The sequence below is a fragment of the Lissotriton helveticus genome, chromosome 2_1, assembly GCF_964261635.1.
Source record: "Lissotriton helveticus chromosome 2_1, aLisHel1.1, whole genome shotgun sequence".
Classification (NCBI taxonomy): domain Eukaryota; kingdom Metazoa; phylum Chordata; class Amphibia; order Caudata; family Salamandridae; genus Lissotriton; species Lissotriton helveticus.
Window position 1 is genome coordinate 876,865,576 of NC_136059.1, and position 15,933 is coordinate 876,881,508.

General features: G+C 43.2%; 1 protein-coding gene across 1 annotated transcript in view; it reads left to right on the forward strand.

Annotated features, from left to right (window-relative positions):
• Positions 1-15,933, forward strand: part of SLC12A2 (solute carrier family 12 member 2) — a 439,949-nt gene that overhangs the window by 314,576 nt on the left and 109,440 nt on the right. Inside the window, exon 19 of the mRNA XM_078675608.1 lies at positions 12,295-12,374. Within this exon, the coding sequence (XP_078531734.1) occupies positions 12,295-12,374 (80 nt within the window). The remainder of the gene's footprint in view (positions 1-12,294; positions 12,375-15,933) is intronic.

Below are 15,933 nucleotides of genomic sequence, written 5' to 3' on the forward strand. Positions count from 1 at the left end.
CTCTAGTTGGCAGGGGTAGGTACCACTGTCCAAGTAGGGACCCTTGCTTCTAGTCAGGGTAAGGAGTAAACCCTCTGAGATGACCCCTGCTCACTCTCTAGGTAGCTTGGCACGAGCAGTCTAGGCTAACCAGAGGCAATGTGTAAAGTATTTGTACCAACACTCGCAGTAACACAGTGAAAACACCACAAACTGACTCTACAACAGTTTAGAAAAATAAAGGTATTTAATCTAAATTACACAAGACCAAAACGACAAAAATCCAACATACACAGTTCAAGAATATGGTTTCAAAAGAGTTCTTAAGGTTGCGATAAAATTCTGTAGGTTGCGTGAAAAGTTCACAGTTGCGTCACGTTTACTCACAGTACCTTTTAGTTGCGACAAAGTTCCAAAAGCAGAAGCTGGTGTGGTAGAAAACAAGCAATGCGTTGCTCCTGAGACCCTGGGGAGGAGATGCGACAACCCCGCTGCAGCAGCGGGCGTGTTGCGACGAATCCGGTCTGTATGGGGAGGAAGGCCACTTGTATGGATTCCGGTGCGTAGGTTCCGTAGGAAATTTGTTCTCGCAAAGGCACGATGCGACTATCTCGTAGGGGCTGCGACGCGCGGACCAGCGGTGATCTTCTCTCTCGCATCTCCTCGATGCAATGGCTCTGCGACGATGCTCGCAGCGACGTGATGCGGTCCGCAAGCGGTGCGGCGATCTCACCCAGCGACGACAGGCTCTGCGAAGACACTTGCAGCGATGTTCGACTTTCCCGCACCAGTCTGGTGCGTCTCGCAAACGACGGATGCAACGGCTCTGGCAGCGGCAACAGACGCTGCGACAATCTTGACCCTCGTAGCGGCGGGAATCTTCTCGCACTGTCGGGGATGTGCTCCGCAAGCGAGCGATGCGACACTTTTCAATGGCAAAAGTCTCTCAAGCCTAATTTCAAGCTTCCCCGCACAGGTACAACTTCCAGAGGCCCCACAACTGGATCAAGCACTCTAGGCAGGACAGAACTCTCTCAGCAGAGTTCAGAGAAGTTGGGGGTGAAGTCCTTTTGTTACTGGGACTTCAGAACAGGGAGCCAGCTCTTCTCAGGCCCTTGGAGATTCCTTCAAGACAGGGGACACAGCACCACAGCAAAGTCCTTCCCCTCTCCTTGGCAGCAAAGCAACAGGTCAGTCCAGCACAGAAACAGCAGGACAGTCTTCCTTCTTCAGTTTCAGCTTTCTCCTTGGCAGAGGTTCCATCTTGATTCAGGAAGATCTAATTTTCTGTTGTCAGGGGTCCTGTACTTATACCCCTAAAAGTCTTTGCTCTCTTTGTGCAAGTGGGCCCTGAGCCCGGTCTGAACCAGTTCTGGGTGTTGCCTGAGTAATTTGTTTTCCTGGCTTCTCCTTTCCTTTCAGAGTGAGGGGCAGGGTCGTCTGCCGCCCAGCAGGAGGTGTAGCCAGCATTGTGGAAGGCAGGCACAGCCCTATTCAGGATTGAAAACAACAAGGACCCCCTGAACAATAGTGTCAACAAACTCCTAGGGCAGGGTAAACAATGTGTGCAAAAAATTCCTAGGCAGTAGAGTAGTGGACAAACAAGTAATATAAATTGACAGCGAAAAGTAACAATCAAGAAAGTTTTTCATATAAAACAACCATAGTTTTAATGGATACAGTTAAAAATGATACAAGTTACTGACTAAACAAACGGTGTGGTAGCAAACACAATAATAAAATTCATATAGTTAATACACAAAATGCATAATCATAAAACAAAGCCACCACAAGGACTCCGTATCATTGGTGTCCAAGGACAGTGGCGAATGAAACTGGACACCAATGATACTGAGTCCTTGTGGTGTCCTTGTTTTATGATTATGCATTTTGTGTATTAACTATATGAATTTTATTATTGTGTTTGCTACCACACGGTTTGTTTAGTCAGTAACTTGTATCATTTTTAACTGTATCCATTAAAACTATGGTTGTTCTAGTTGAAAAACTTTCTTGATTGTTACTTTTCGCTGTCAATTTATATTACTTGTTTGTCCACCACTCTACTGCCTAGGAATTTTTTGCACACACAGCCCTATTAAGGCCCAGGTGCTAACTCCTCCCACCACTCAAGTTGCAAATGCAGTCATTCAGCCTAGGGCTGACTCAGCCAGCCTCCTGGGGCATCCCCAGCCCCTGTCACTCTCAAACCAGACCGTCAATCCACAAACAGGCTAAGGCACACAGAAAGGTAAGACAAGAGAACAGCAACTTTATTAAAGTGCTGTTCTCAAACACAGGATTTAAAAACAACCTTTCCTAAAAGATGTGTTATTAAATTCTGAGTTCAGGGATACTAGATACTTATGTCCTATCTTGTTCCTATGGGAAGAAATGCTGGAAGCCACTGTAGCCAGCATACCCCATGTTAATCTATGGAGCAAGATAGCCTTACAATAGTGAAAAATGAAAATGGCTGCCATTCACTGTCAGAGCATGTCACCTGCACTAGTACATGCTCTACCTTTTACATACACTGCACCCTACCCAGGAGGGTACCTTGGGCCTTCCATAGGGGTGACTAATGTGAATAAAAAGGGAAGGATTAGGCCTGGTCAGTGGGGACACTGACCAGGAGGGCATGGCAGTTTCTAAACTGTACACAGGCACTGCAGTGGCAGGCCTGAGACACCATTTTAGAGCTACTCCTGTGGGTGGCACAATCAGTGCTGCAGGCCCACTAGTAGCATTTGTCATCACCAGCCCTGGCACACCCAGTGCAATTTACTAGGGACTTCATGGTGATACAAATATGCCAATCATGTATATTCAATCAGAATAACAATTTACATAGGGAGCACTTACACTCTGGCACTGATCAGCAGTGGCAGAGTGTCCAAAGCATCTAAACCAGCAAAAACGAAATCCAGCACAGCATCAAAAATACAGAAGGTAGAGGCAAAAAGATAGGGGAAAACCACGCCAAAGATGCCAGGTCTAACAGTCGGTAACTAAAATCTCTAGGTTTTGTTCAACTTACTTCTGTTTAGTATTTTAATTATGTGATCCATATAGGTGGCTTCCATTTTATATAATGAACGCTCTCATATATAGTCAGATGTGGTTTCACATTAAGGGACTTGTTACTTTGCGTATTGGTTTTTGGTTGTTCGCACACGTGGTAGGCGGCCATGGACCCACTTTCTCTTCTCTAGTTTGAGTACTTTAGTGGTGCAATAGCCTAAATCAGGAATTACCACAACAGACTTTTCATGAATCTTGTTTTTTATGCAGTTGACACAGTCTGTTACTCAAGGCACATTTTCCGAGCTCGATACAGACCAATTCAAGAAAAATGTATTTTGCCCATCGGCCATGTATAAATGGCAGGCATGTTTTCTTTGCTCTGTGTTTTTTTTATTTCTTTCCTTCCCCCAACAACTTGTAACCTCATAGCTTTACACAGGTTTGGGAGTTGACAGTTCATCATTCTACTTAAACAAGCATTGGCAACGCCGTCATTAGGTTTTTATTTTTCTTAGGCACACAATGGCAAACCTACTAGTTCTGACTTTTGGTCAAGAGAAGTGTTTGGTAATTGTGGAGTTATTTAGTTGTATTGTACCTTGCTGTCCTAGAAAGAAAATACCACAATGAAGCATCCTCTTGGACTACACTAATATGGAAGCTGTGTTTGAGGCTACTTTGTTCAACAGACTACATTCACAGAATGAAACCATAGAGTAAAAGAAGGGTATTGTCAAATGGAGCCCTAACGTAGGTTTGAGAATGGACCAGAATTTTTAGTGCCGCCTTAGAAAGCTTATGTGAATAGTTATTTTTATCAAGACTGCAAAATCATGAACTTGCAAGGGTGATTAGTAAGTAGGCTTTGACAGCCATGAAGACAAACCAGATATGCTTCATTTTTATTTAGTTATTAATGTTGGCCGTGATCACAAACCTAATTACAAAAACAATAACAATGAGCAGAAACCCCTATGTTAGGCATCATACAAAGCAAAAGATAACAAGGCGGTAAGGAGGTACACCTCAACCTTGGAAGTTACCAGTACTAAATATGTGATAGAAGTCCCTGAACAACGACTTGCCTGGTGCTCTGCATGGATGAGACAGAATTTCAGAATCCTCCAGGGCTGCACGCTCTGTACAGTTTTGCAGAAACAAGTCGCGTATCTGTAAGTACTTGGAGATGCTTGTGGGAAAGATCATACAAGGTTTGAAGAGAGGAAAATTAACGAAACCCATTGACATCAAAGAGCTGCCCAACTGCCCTTAACCCAAGATTATACAAGACTTTTCCCACAGAATATTGAAAGATAGATGGAAATGTAGTGTTTCCCCAGAGTGAGATGCATGCATATATAGAAGGTAAAGATTATGTAGAACAAATTCTCCCCCAGATTAGAGTGATGTCTTTGATCTTGGACTGGACATGGTTAAAGTAGATAGGATCTGAAAATCTATACAAAGGAACCTGACATCTGACCCTAGTACTAGTTGATATCCCAGTACAGACCGGTCCAATTCCTTATGAGTAAGCAGATTCCTAATATGGTCTCCAAAGGCTGTCCAGAAGTAAAGCTTGAAGTCTGGTAATTGAACCCCAATACACTCTCCTCCCTCCCCCCCCCCCCCCAATCCACAGTATGGAAATTTCATAAAACGAATGGCTGCTCTGGAACTCTTATAGACCCAGATAAAGGTACCGATGGCACCCTCAATGTTTTTGGAAAAATAGTCTGGGACCCAGATCGGTATAGCACGAAAGAGGTAAAGCAACATTGATATACTGTTCATTTTTAGAATACTGCAACACCCTAATATGCTGATTGGGAGTCCGTTGCAGGATTGCATCTTAGCTATGGCCGATGTAATCAAGGTTTGTAATTCATTTGAAGGTTACGGTCAACCCTAGCGCCAAGCCTGATTCTTACATAAATGGCAGTTTAAACTGTGCCCAGTACTGAGTTCTTTGATTGAATATTAAGTAAGACGAACGTTTTAGTAAGATTATTTATACCCAGAGAGGGCTCTGAACCATGTAGTCTCTTTTGACACTAAATCACTAGTAGACTAAAGATCTGAGGTATAAATTGCAACATTATCCATGTAAGCAGTGGCTTTGACCTCAATACTGTTGAATGTCACTGGTTGGATCAGTTGATTGAGAATAAGGGATCTTAAATAAGGTTCATTATAGAGGCAACATAGAAGTGGAGACAGTGGACAGTCCTGACTGGTAACCCTAAAGATCCTAAATAATGAAGAAATATAGCAGTCGAAGACTAATTTTGCCATATGGTTTCTGTAGAGAAACTGTACCCATAACAAGAATCTGCCGCCGACTCCGAAAGCTCTCCTTGTTTCTCATAGGAAATCCAATGTAACCAGAGTGAAGCCTTCTCTGTCTAGCAATATCATACCGACCCATTTGCTCAATCACTCTGTAGCATCTTTCGCAGCAAGTTTGATGATTGGTACACAGCCATGCAGATACTAGTACGGAGGGGCCAGCCAGTTGGCGAATAATTTTGTAACAAAATCATGCCCTCAGAATGGATCAGGGAGATAGGCCGGTATGACCCTCTGTCTTCCGGTAGCTTCTCTTTCTTTAAAGAGACAATGATATTGGTAAGGGTCCAAGAGGCTGGGCTCGCTCCACATTTATCGATATGGTCCACCAGCCTCATAAATTCAGGAAGAATCTCGCTGAATGTTTTATAAGACTCCACAGAGATGGTATCTTCCCCTGCAGCTTTTCTCGTCGGAAGTGCTCTAATTGCCGCCTCCCACCATTGAAATCGAGAAATCTCCCTCCAGAATTAAAACCTAAAATAAATGGAGGCAGGGTAAACACACGGCCTGCAAATATTCTGTGCTCCCAGACTGTCTGACTGGCTGACTGTAAATATCCTTCTAAAAATCACTAAACTCTTCAGCTATGGCTTGAGAGTCGTAGTGAAGAATACTATCATTGTCTTTGATAAATTGTGTTACATTTCAGTATTTTCTCTGAAATCTGATGAGCTAACATTCGACCGGCATTATCTCCATATTCATATTGAAGCATTTTGTTTTTATAATAATTAGTAGCAACCCTTTCTCTGAAACCTCAGTCCAGTGTACAGCAACGTTCTACTAACTCAAAATAAATAGCTAGCTTCTCCAGGCTTCTGATTAACACTGCTTGGCATGCCGGTCCTCTAGCGCCTGTATTTGGTGACTAAGCTTAATTACCACCTCTTGCTCTGACTTACTGTCGAGCCTCAACTGCATCGTAACCCCACGTTTAAATGCCTTTATTGCGTCCCTAACTATATTAGGAGGAGCTCAGTCAATCAATCACGTGTTTGTTAAGCGCTACTACTCACCCGTGAGGGTCTCAAGGCGCTGGGGAGGGGGGTTTTGCAGGTTCTAGTCCATCAAGGAGGGGGTCTGTCAAAGAGCCAGGTTTTGAGGTTTCTTGTGAAGATGGGGAGAGATGTCTGTCTGAGGTGGAGAGGGTGGGCGTTCCAGGCTCTGGTCGCAAGGAAGGAGAAGGAGCTGAGCCAGAATTCGCATTTATGAACTCCCAGCATCCTGGACAAACAAGTTCTATAAGCGGGGTAAGACAGGATAGAACAACAGGAACATAAACTGGCGCCCCTCGCTGCCAGTATTGGATAAGTTCGGCGAAACCGGGGTTTGATCTGAGGTGATCATAGGGCAGACTTGCATTTCAGCAGATTGAATTAACCGAGGCCAAATGAAGATAATATCTATTCTGCAATACTGCTTGTGGGGTGAAGAATATAAGTTATAGCCAGGCCTAAGGGGGTGAAGACCAATCCATGTGTGTCAAACCATGCACATGAGCAAATTCTAGAATAGCTGCCCTTGTTTTGACCATAAGGGGATGGGCGGATTAGAGGTATCAATCCATAGTTCATTCTACAACTGTAATCGCCCATCAGAATTAGATCACCCACACAATCTAATAATTCGAGTTTCAGCCAGTCAAATAACCCTGGTCCGTCAGTATTTGGGCCAGATGTATAATACAACAAATTTCTTATGGGAGATGATCACCTGAGAAATTGCCCACCTACTCCAGGGATCAGAGGCTGTTTTGAGAACTTTATACTCAAGATGCTGAGCACAGAGTATAGCAACCTCACGAATGGATATAGATCAGCTAGTACCTAATCCAAGCTGCTTCAGCAAGGACCGGTCTTTATAAGCAAGGTGGGTATCAGATCAGCACAACAGCTGAGGCTTGTACAGTGTTCTCTTCCCACTTTAGTCTTGAGGACGATTTAGGCCGGTCACATTTCTGCACATTAATTTGAGCTGAGACACTGTGGATAACTTTAAGTACATAAAGTGCCAAACCAGCATTTCCGTCGCAAATGAATGACATAAACCACTCGATCAATAGTTCCTTGTAATCGTTCTAAATCCGTTTTTCTCTACTTTACCCCATGACCCACTGAACCCCAGCCAAAGAAAAACCTGAACAAATACCAAAATTAGAAGACTAAATCTAACGCGCTGTATCTGGGGGGAAAAGTTCAGCCCACCCCAAGAGCGGTCTGCTGAATAAACAGCTCTTGTGAGATGCCAGCCCTTTACCCTGCCACCGGACCCTGCCACCCACAGTAAAGACATAAAAAAACAAGAACCTAAGAGAAGCCAACATGCTAAATACATAAATCAATCAAAAGCCTAGAATAATTGAAAGCTAGATCATTTAAGGGCAATTGGCCCCTGCCATTGCCTAAGAATCTGAGCCATGTCTCACTAAGTATAACATCTGTGCCCATCCATCCCTAATAATCTTGAGCTAGCTGGCACTCGGAGGAAGTCTTGAGCCCCCACTGTTCTCAGCGGATCGATCATTTGATGCAACTTCCACACCCGTTTCATTGTTTGCTTGCAGAGATCCAATCGAACAAATATAGACAGCGAATCAACAGATTGGTGATGAGGATGAAGCTTTCAGGTAGATTGCTTGTCTTAACAAAACATTACCCACATAGATCAATCTAGGGCGTGGATGGAGTTTTGTCAGATCATGGGTCAGTGGTAGGCGATATGCACTTTGGATTTGGCAGCCCATGTCCCAGTCCGCTAATTTCGGGAAGGCTCTCACAAATAGTTTCACAATAAATTTCCTGGGGTCACCCCTTTCCTTTTTCTTCAGGGATACTAAAGACCCTAAGGTAGTTGTGGTGTTGACGGTTTTCCAGATCTTCTATCTTGGATTGGTGTATGGTTATTTGGCCCTCATGCTCTCTGCTTTCGCACAGGCTGTTCTGAAGTCTTCAGTGCTGCAGACCCTCTGCTGGAGCTCTGCGACCTGCAGGTGCTTTCCCAGTCCCCCGGGCCAGGGACTGCTGTAGTTGCAGGTTATCGGCCCTAACTTGGGCATAATGCTGCAGTGCTTCAGAGCGTTGAACCTGCATAAGTGGAATGATAGTAGATAATGACGGCTCGGACATTGGGGATGTGACAAGAGCAACGGAGGTAGGATGATGAAAAGATAATCACTGTTACGAGTTGTCTGTTTGCCGACAGGGCTGACAGAGGTAAAAGGGGGAGATAATGATTTAACTCATTAGAGACCAGCGCACATGACAGATCATGCCCAGCAGAAGGAGCTATATCGATTTGAGCATACTGCTGAATGGAGACGGAATGTCAACATGAACAGCGACCTCCTTATTCTGGCCATCTCTAATAGATCTCTGATGATCAAGAGAGTCGTAACTCGGGTATGTAATAGTCAATGGGAGTCTGTAGCCTTCTTTTTCTTAGTAGGGACTCTCTACTAGGGACTCCCTACCAATGGGGACTACTCTTAGGGTTTCCTTTATATTGGGGTGCATTATGTTAACTCAAACCTAAGGTCCAGATTGTCCCGCTGTACTCCTTGCCCCCCCTCAGTACATGTGGAAAAACCGTATGATACTCTTCCCGGGCCCCTCCAGAGGCATCAACCTGGCTAGGTGCAGTGACTGTTTAACCATTACTGTCCTGAGTAGCTTTTGGGGATCCATTGACCTCGCTGTGGGACTGGAATGAGGGTCGATAAACAGTACTTTCTGTAACTTGCCCCCACCACTGTTGCAGGGAGCTGCTAGCTGGTGTGCCTACTCAGAGGGGTACGGGCGATAGCCACTGCAATGATGTCCCCAGCTTCCTTAACTCCCTCTAAGGTAGAGAGCTCAGCTTGCTGTGCCAGATTGTCAGCTGGGGAAGTGAAGGGTTTCGAAGGCGTGCCAAACAAAGTTTATGGGTTACCTTGATGTGAGGCAGCCAACGAGGTGACGGATAAATTGTTGGAAGATAGCAAAGACCATGTAGAAGGTCCTGAGGGAAGCTGAAACCACCTTCCCAGCTCCCATATTTTCCATCAGTAGCTCAGCATTTGGTGGAGCTGCGGCAGGGTTTGATCTATCACCTGGTGACTCATGGAGTATGAGGCTGGCCACCAGATCCGTCTGGAGCAGCTTCAGGATTGGTCAGCCAACTTGGAACGTGGAGCCCCTCTCGGCCGCAGTTGGGAGCTGAGCGATGCATGCAAGACAGTGCGCTCATTTTGGAGGGTGCCATGTCAGTCTTAAAGGTAATCTGAGAAAGACTAGTCTGCTGGGGGTCGTGAGACTGTCGTCAAGAGTCCCGTAGGAAGGGAATCCTTACCCCTCAACAACAGGTAGGACCCACAGAGAGCAAAACGAATGGGTAGCGGTAAGCGGTGCATATCACACGGGAGAGAGCGCTCATGGAGGTATCATTTTTTAGACACGCTTCCTAAATAAAAAGAATAATGAATCATCACTTGAAATGGCATATCTGTAAAGCAAGTACATCAAACAGTACTGGTACTCTGAATTACAAGCTAAATGTTTTGTTTGTGCAGTCTAACAAAAGAACTACTTGAGCACCTTCACCAATGGGAAAACAGACAGCACACTATAACCATTCCCAAAATGTGATGACCTTTATAGACCACCCATCCATGCAATTTAAGTGCACTGACCCAAAGCCCATTCTTAGTATTTTCTACAAATACTTGTAGAAAGTATTGGTAATATAGGTCTTGTAGATAGCTTAACCCCTTGCATGCTGATGATGGCCCCCAGCCGTCATGCACTACAGTGCTCGTGTGCTGATGACGGCTGGGGGCCGTCATGACCGCACCCACGCTAGAAATCTGCTGCACAGGTGCAGAATCGCGGCAGCATGCAAGGGGTTAAATTGTGTGGAGCAAGCGTTACATATGCTAGGTAAATCCTCATAATGACACAAAGAACTTCTATAAGACAAGAGCTGTATGTACCAAGAATTTCATTAATCCCAAGGCAGAAATGGTTTATTTTTCTAGAGTTGAAAGGAAAAACAGTGATGCCCCTAGTTGGAGTCCAGAAAAGAGTGGTGAACCAAGTATGGTTATCAAAGACCAAGAGATGTTTAAGATTGCTATTGTAGGAGTAGCCCTCTATGTTGTAGGAGTATGCAGCAAGGCATTCCTGTTCATACAGTGGGAGGGACAGAGGAACACAACTTGGTCACGTCCTTCTCACCTATATATATAATCACACTACGAGTGGCCAGGTCACAAAAAATGTATTATAGGGTAAGATCTATCTGAATCAAAACAAGATTTTGAAGATATCACCTCATCCACAACTCGTGGTGGCATGCTTCATCATAGGAGATATTCCACGGCAGGTGAATACCGCCATGACGGGCTCTACCTTTGCTGGGAGCTCTTAGATAAATTAATATTGGATAATCTCAGGGATCCAGTTAAAAATAATATATTGAGATATACCTGGTGGTTTTACTTTTATTATGGGTATCTCAGATTCAATAAAAAAATGCCACGGTTTCAGATATCGTCTGCGTTATGATGCCTCGCCCACCCATATAACTAAGCTAAAATGTTACGGCTGTTCGCAAATCCCATACAGTTCTGCGGCATTCGTCAGGGCCATTACAATCCCTGCCAAACTACACCTGCATTCCATGCAGCCAAATGAGGCCTAATGCTCTCACTTTTCTGGTTCTCTTATGTAACAGATAAACCCTAAGCTTAGGGTGGTCCGAGCTATTACGGGTCAGAACAGGGTGGCACTCCCCCGTAGTCCCACATTCGTCAAGGAGAGGTGCCAGCGTGCACGCCTATGTCTTCTCCTGTCTACCGGTTGGCAAACAAGGCAATCCTACCGATTTCTGTGGCTCAATGGGAAATAAAGAAATGTCTTCATGTGTAAAGATTGTCACAAAACCCCAGAAAAACACAATCAGTTGTGCGTTAACCCTTGTAAAGCAGAGATAAAAAGTAGATAGAAGGAAATGGAAATCGATTCCGAATCCTTGCATTGTGCAAAAAATACCTCACTGAAACATTTACCTTTATACCTCCATGTAGTGTGTGGAAGACAGCACTTCTACGTCCTGCGCATTCCGTCTTATGCGGGAATCTGTTCTTTTTACGGCTCCACACCCCACAATATCCAGTAGATGCGAGGCACTGCACAAGACCTATGGCATGTTAAGAGATTCTTTGACAGGGATGTATATTTTGACCGCTCAGGTTTGCGGGTCTGTGCCTAAAACTTATCCAATTCAGGTATTTGCTTTGCATGCTGGGACTTGTGATTTCATAATGGAATTAAATAACTACAAGTCTTCGAATGCACAGTTAAAACCATTACTGGCCGAGCTACTTACACACAGGCTAGGAAAATGACTTTGTTATATATATATATATATATATATATATATATATATATATAACAATCAGAAGAACCACCACTCCCGTTACAGAAGGTGAGAGGCCACAATAGGGGTCAGCAGGGAAAGCTTTAATTAGAAACAGCATAGGCATGATGCATTTCGGCGTCTGTAGCCTTCGTCGGATGCCGCTGTGTGCCTGTTAGTGTCTCCACCCACGCCTTAAGTATCCTATGTTCGCAGAGGTAGGAGGTTCAAAGTTCCGCCCCCTAGTCACATGTCCGCGCTGCCACTGCTCCCAAGTATATATATATATATATATATATATATATATATATATATATATATATATATATATATATATATATTGCCTTATTTTGTAATCTGTTGTCTTGTGTTTCTGGACTACTGTTTTAGCTCCCATTTCTATAACCATGTGATTACTCTGTAGCTAACATTTCATGCTTTGGACTCTGACTTGTAGATTGCCAACATTAAGTAAACTAGTGAAAATTAGAGTTTCGCATGGTTGCATTTTTTTAGCTCTAAAGTATTTTTTTTTCTTTTTAGTGATGCATTTGATTTTCAGTACGGTGTGGTCGTCCTTCGATTAAAGGAAGGCTTGGATATTTCTCATCTCCAGGGGCAAGGTACATTTCCTTTATATTGACATGTTTTCATAATACTGAAAGATTAAACAGAACTGCAGAATTGCTCAGCAAACTTTATACTTTGAAATAAACACAGCCGTGTTATTTCCATGTCCTGAGCCTTGTTGCTATTGCTGTCTAAATATGCTTGAAACACGTTTGACAGTTCTTGGACATTGGTGATGTGTAGAGTGTGCCTACAAACTCGCCAGAAATCTGCTATTGTCAGCTAAAGTTTGCACTGCATCCCTCTTGTGTTTTTAGGCCGCACCATCACCTATAAGTAAGTCAGCAATGCTCATTGCTCTGCCCATGATTACTTCATGGGGCGATAATCCATTTTTTTTTATCAGGGATATTTCTTAAACTCATCAAAGCTAGAGGTAAAGCATCTAGCTATTTTAGTGCTGTGGATGCACACGCTTGAAAATCTTGACTTAATTGTACCATTAATTTGCTCAACCACACCTGAGGCTTCTGGTCAATAGGCACAATGTAATTTCTGCTCCGTTTGCAATGCTGCACAAATCATCCTAATTATTTCAATATTAAAATGTTTTCCTCTATCATTTCGTCTCGTTGGATAGGCTTCCACCCAACGAGAGAGCAAACAGACCACTACCCCTTTGTTCTCTACTCCCCTCCCATCTTATACTATCACTGATTCACTGGATGTTTATGATTGTTGGTCCCCAGCCGGTTTGTATGTCTTTTACTGTGACTGTTTTGTAAGTACTTTAGCTCTTGCCGGTCTGCCTGACCCGATTATGCATTCCTTACCCCATGTTATTGTGTATTTACATTTTTTTCTCCTATGTTATACTTGGCTCCTGTAACTGATGTAATTTTGTAACTTATAACTCGCTGATCCTCATGTAAAGCGCTCTGATAGCTCCGGGTCTAGCCAGCGCTATATAAAACTCTGCAAATAAGTATGTAGGGGTGATAGCTACATTGCCCCCTCTCTGATTTCCCAGCCCACTATACCTTTAATTAGACTTGTATGCCATTTTGAACGTAGTTTCGGTCAGTTCTCTAGTTGTATAAATAGACCTGCATTGTCGAGTTTGCAGAAAATGATGTACTGTTTTAGCCATTTATTTAAAACCTTTCTCGTACATAAACTGTCCTAATCCTAAATTATCCAGGGCTGCACAAAAAGCATAAATTATGGAAAACAATAAGATTGATTGTGTCCACGTGTATGGAGGCGAGGCAGGACTCACAATGTCTCTGGCCTTTTTGTTAAAGGTTGTTTTTTACGTTACAAAAGACGTATTTACCGATTCAAGCGTCATCTATCCGTAAATGGGGAAAAATGACATCCTACATGCTTGTGCCAATGGAATGACCGAGCTTTGTCAAGGACAAATTGTATAGTTTAAAATGAAACCTTATCGGTACCATCCTTGTACAACACATAGGTTTAGACGCAGCCCAACATGGTACCTAACCCACACTTACCTTACACCCATACTTAGCCTCACACTTGAATGTACTAAAGTTCCTACCCCAGTAGTTCTCTTAAGGCATTTGCATTGTGCATCTAGCACATAAGATTTGTGTGTATGAAGCAGAGGGCTTCAAGCATGTTTTTCTTTTCTCTTTCTTCTACACCTCCTTTGAGCAAATTGTGGTCATTCCTGGTCCTCTTGAAAACGTTGCTTTCAGAAAGGTAGTGGAGGCATGGCGGGAGATGCTTAATACATTGCATGAAGGTCAGCTAAAAGGGTGGAATCTGCAAAAGTCGATTTTTGTTTTCACCTTTGAAATGTTAAAGTTCGAAGTAAGAGCTGCTTCTGAAATAATTTGTTCTTGTATTTGAATACTACCTAACGTATCCATAAAAGACAAAGTACAGCTTTACAGAGAAGGCAAGATGCATACCATCTAATGTTTTCAGTCTCCAAGGAGGATGAGATTCAGGTCTTCTGGATGTTGATCCCATTGAAATCATTGTGTGCACAAAGGTTTTCAGAACGAGTGTAACCATTGACGTCAGTGGGACTCATGCCTCTTGTTTGAAGGTGTTACTGAGTTCCTGGATTGCCTCCAAAAGAGGGCGAGTTCTGAGAGATGGATGATGCTCACATCCCCGTTGCAAAAAGGGTAACATTAATTGGCAGACAGAAAAAGCACTCCGTGATTTTTCCTCACTAAGCAATTTCCCATTTGTGGCAATGTCAATGTGTCTATAACACTTCTTTGAACAAAGTATTGCAGACATAGCCCATAGTTTAAAAAGAAAAGCCGGATTGATCTGCGGTCTCTGTCCATACCTGCTTAAGCAGCTATGAAATGTGCTTCTTTCAAGTATTTGTTGTCTGTTTTTTTTTTTTATTGGAACATTTGACTTAGTAGAGTATGTCGCTTTGCTGGGACTAGGAGAGATGATATGCTGCACCAGGTATCTTGCCAATCTAGCCTTTGCTAGGACACAGGTCTAAGCCCCCTCAGACAGTGTCCCCTTCCTATTAGAAAAACCTCATAGTGAAACTACCTCCTTCCATTGTCCACTGGACCATTCCTCTAATGCATCCTGCAGGCAGTCTCTCACCCACTGTTGATAAAACACCAGTCAGCCGCTCCATGTGACCCAATGCTCCTCCACTCTCCTATCAGTGTGACTGAACTATTAAAGAAGACGGACTGGAAACACGTGAAACCAGCAATGTTGCTCCAGGCCGTATTTACAAGCACTGGCAAACTGCCCTATTAGACTATGAGTTATTTTGTCGAGCGACATGTACCCTCCTATAATAGCACCAAGTCCTTTCTCTTGTGTATGCACGTTGTTTTAACCATAAATGTTTTCAACAACATGATGATCTTAGTGAAAAGCAAACTTTTAAGGAAGGAAATCCTGCAGCAAGACGGGGGGAAAGATCAAAGTGCTAAATAACCGAGAAAGCTTGGTTGGAAAATGTATCCTGGTCTTATTTAATAAAAATACCCGCACTAATGTATGGAGTACTTCTAAATATGCGCACTATGGGGCTTTTGCCTGACCTAAAGCTTTATTGATATTCAGTTAGTGCAATGTGAGAGCTAGTCTTTTAGTGTTTTAGATACTGTATGCTTTTTATCTGTAAATCGGAAAGTCTCTTGGCCAGTCTACACTTGATGCTGCTTTTATTGTACACTCTAAGAAACTCGACTTTTTTTTTTTTTTTACAATGTTAAACCTTGTAGTTAGAACACACCACATTCAGGTGAGTGACTAGAGTAACATATTATTCACATACTTTCACACATTGTACATTTTGGGGTGCATGCCGTCAAGAAGAGAGCCAAAATGACTGCTGCTGTTGAGATACTGATTTTCATGGAGCAATTGTATGCATGCGGAAAGTTGCACTTTGGGAGACATTGGATCCTTCCTAAAAGTTTAAATACAGCTTCTAATCTGAATAGCCACAAGCTGCCACTTTTTTCTGCTTACAAGTTTGCTCGTAATTTTTTATACTTATTCACGTTTTGACATTGGGATCCTCTGTGTGCCATCATAATAGTTAGGTCTGAATTAAGGGTTAAGAGCTTGGGAAACTACATTTACCAC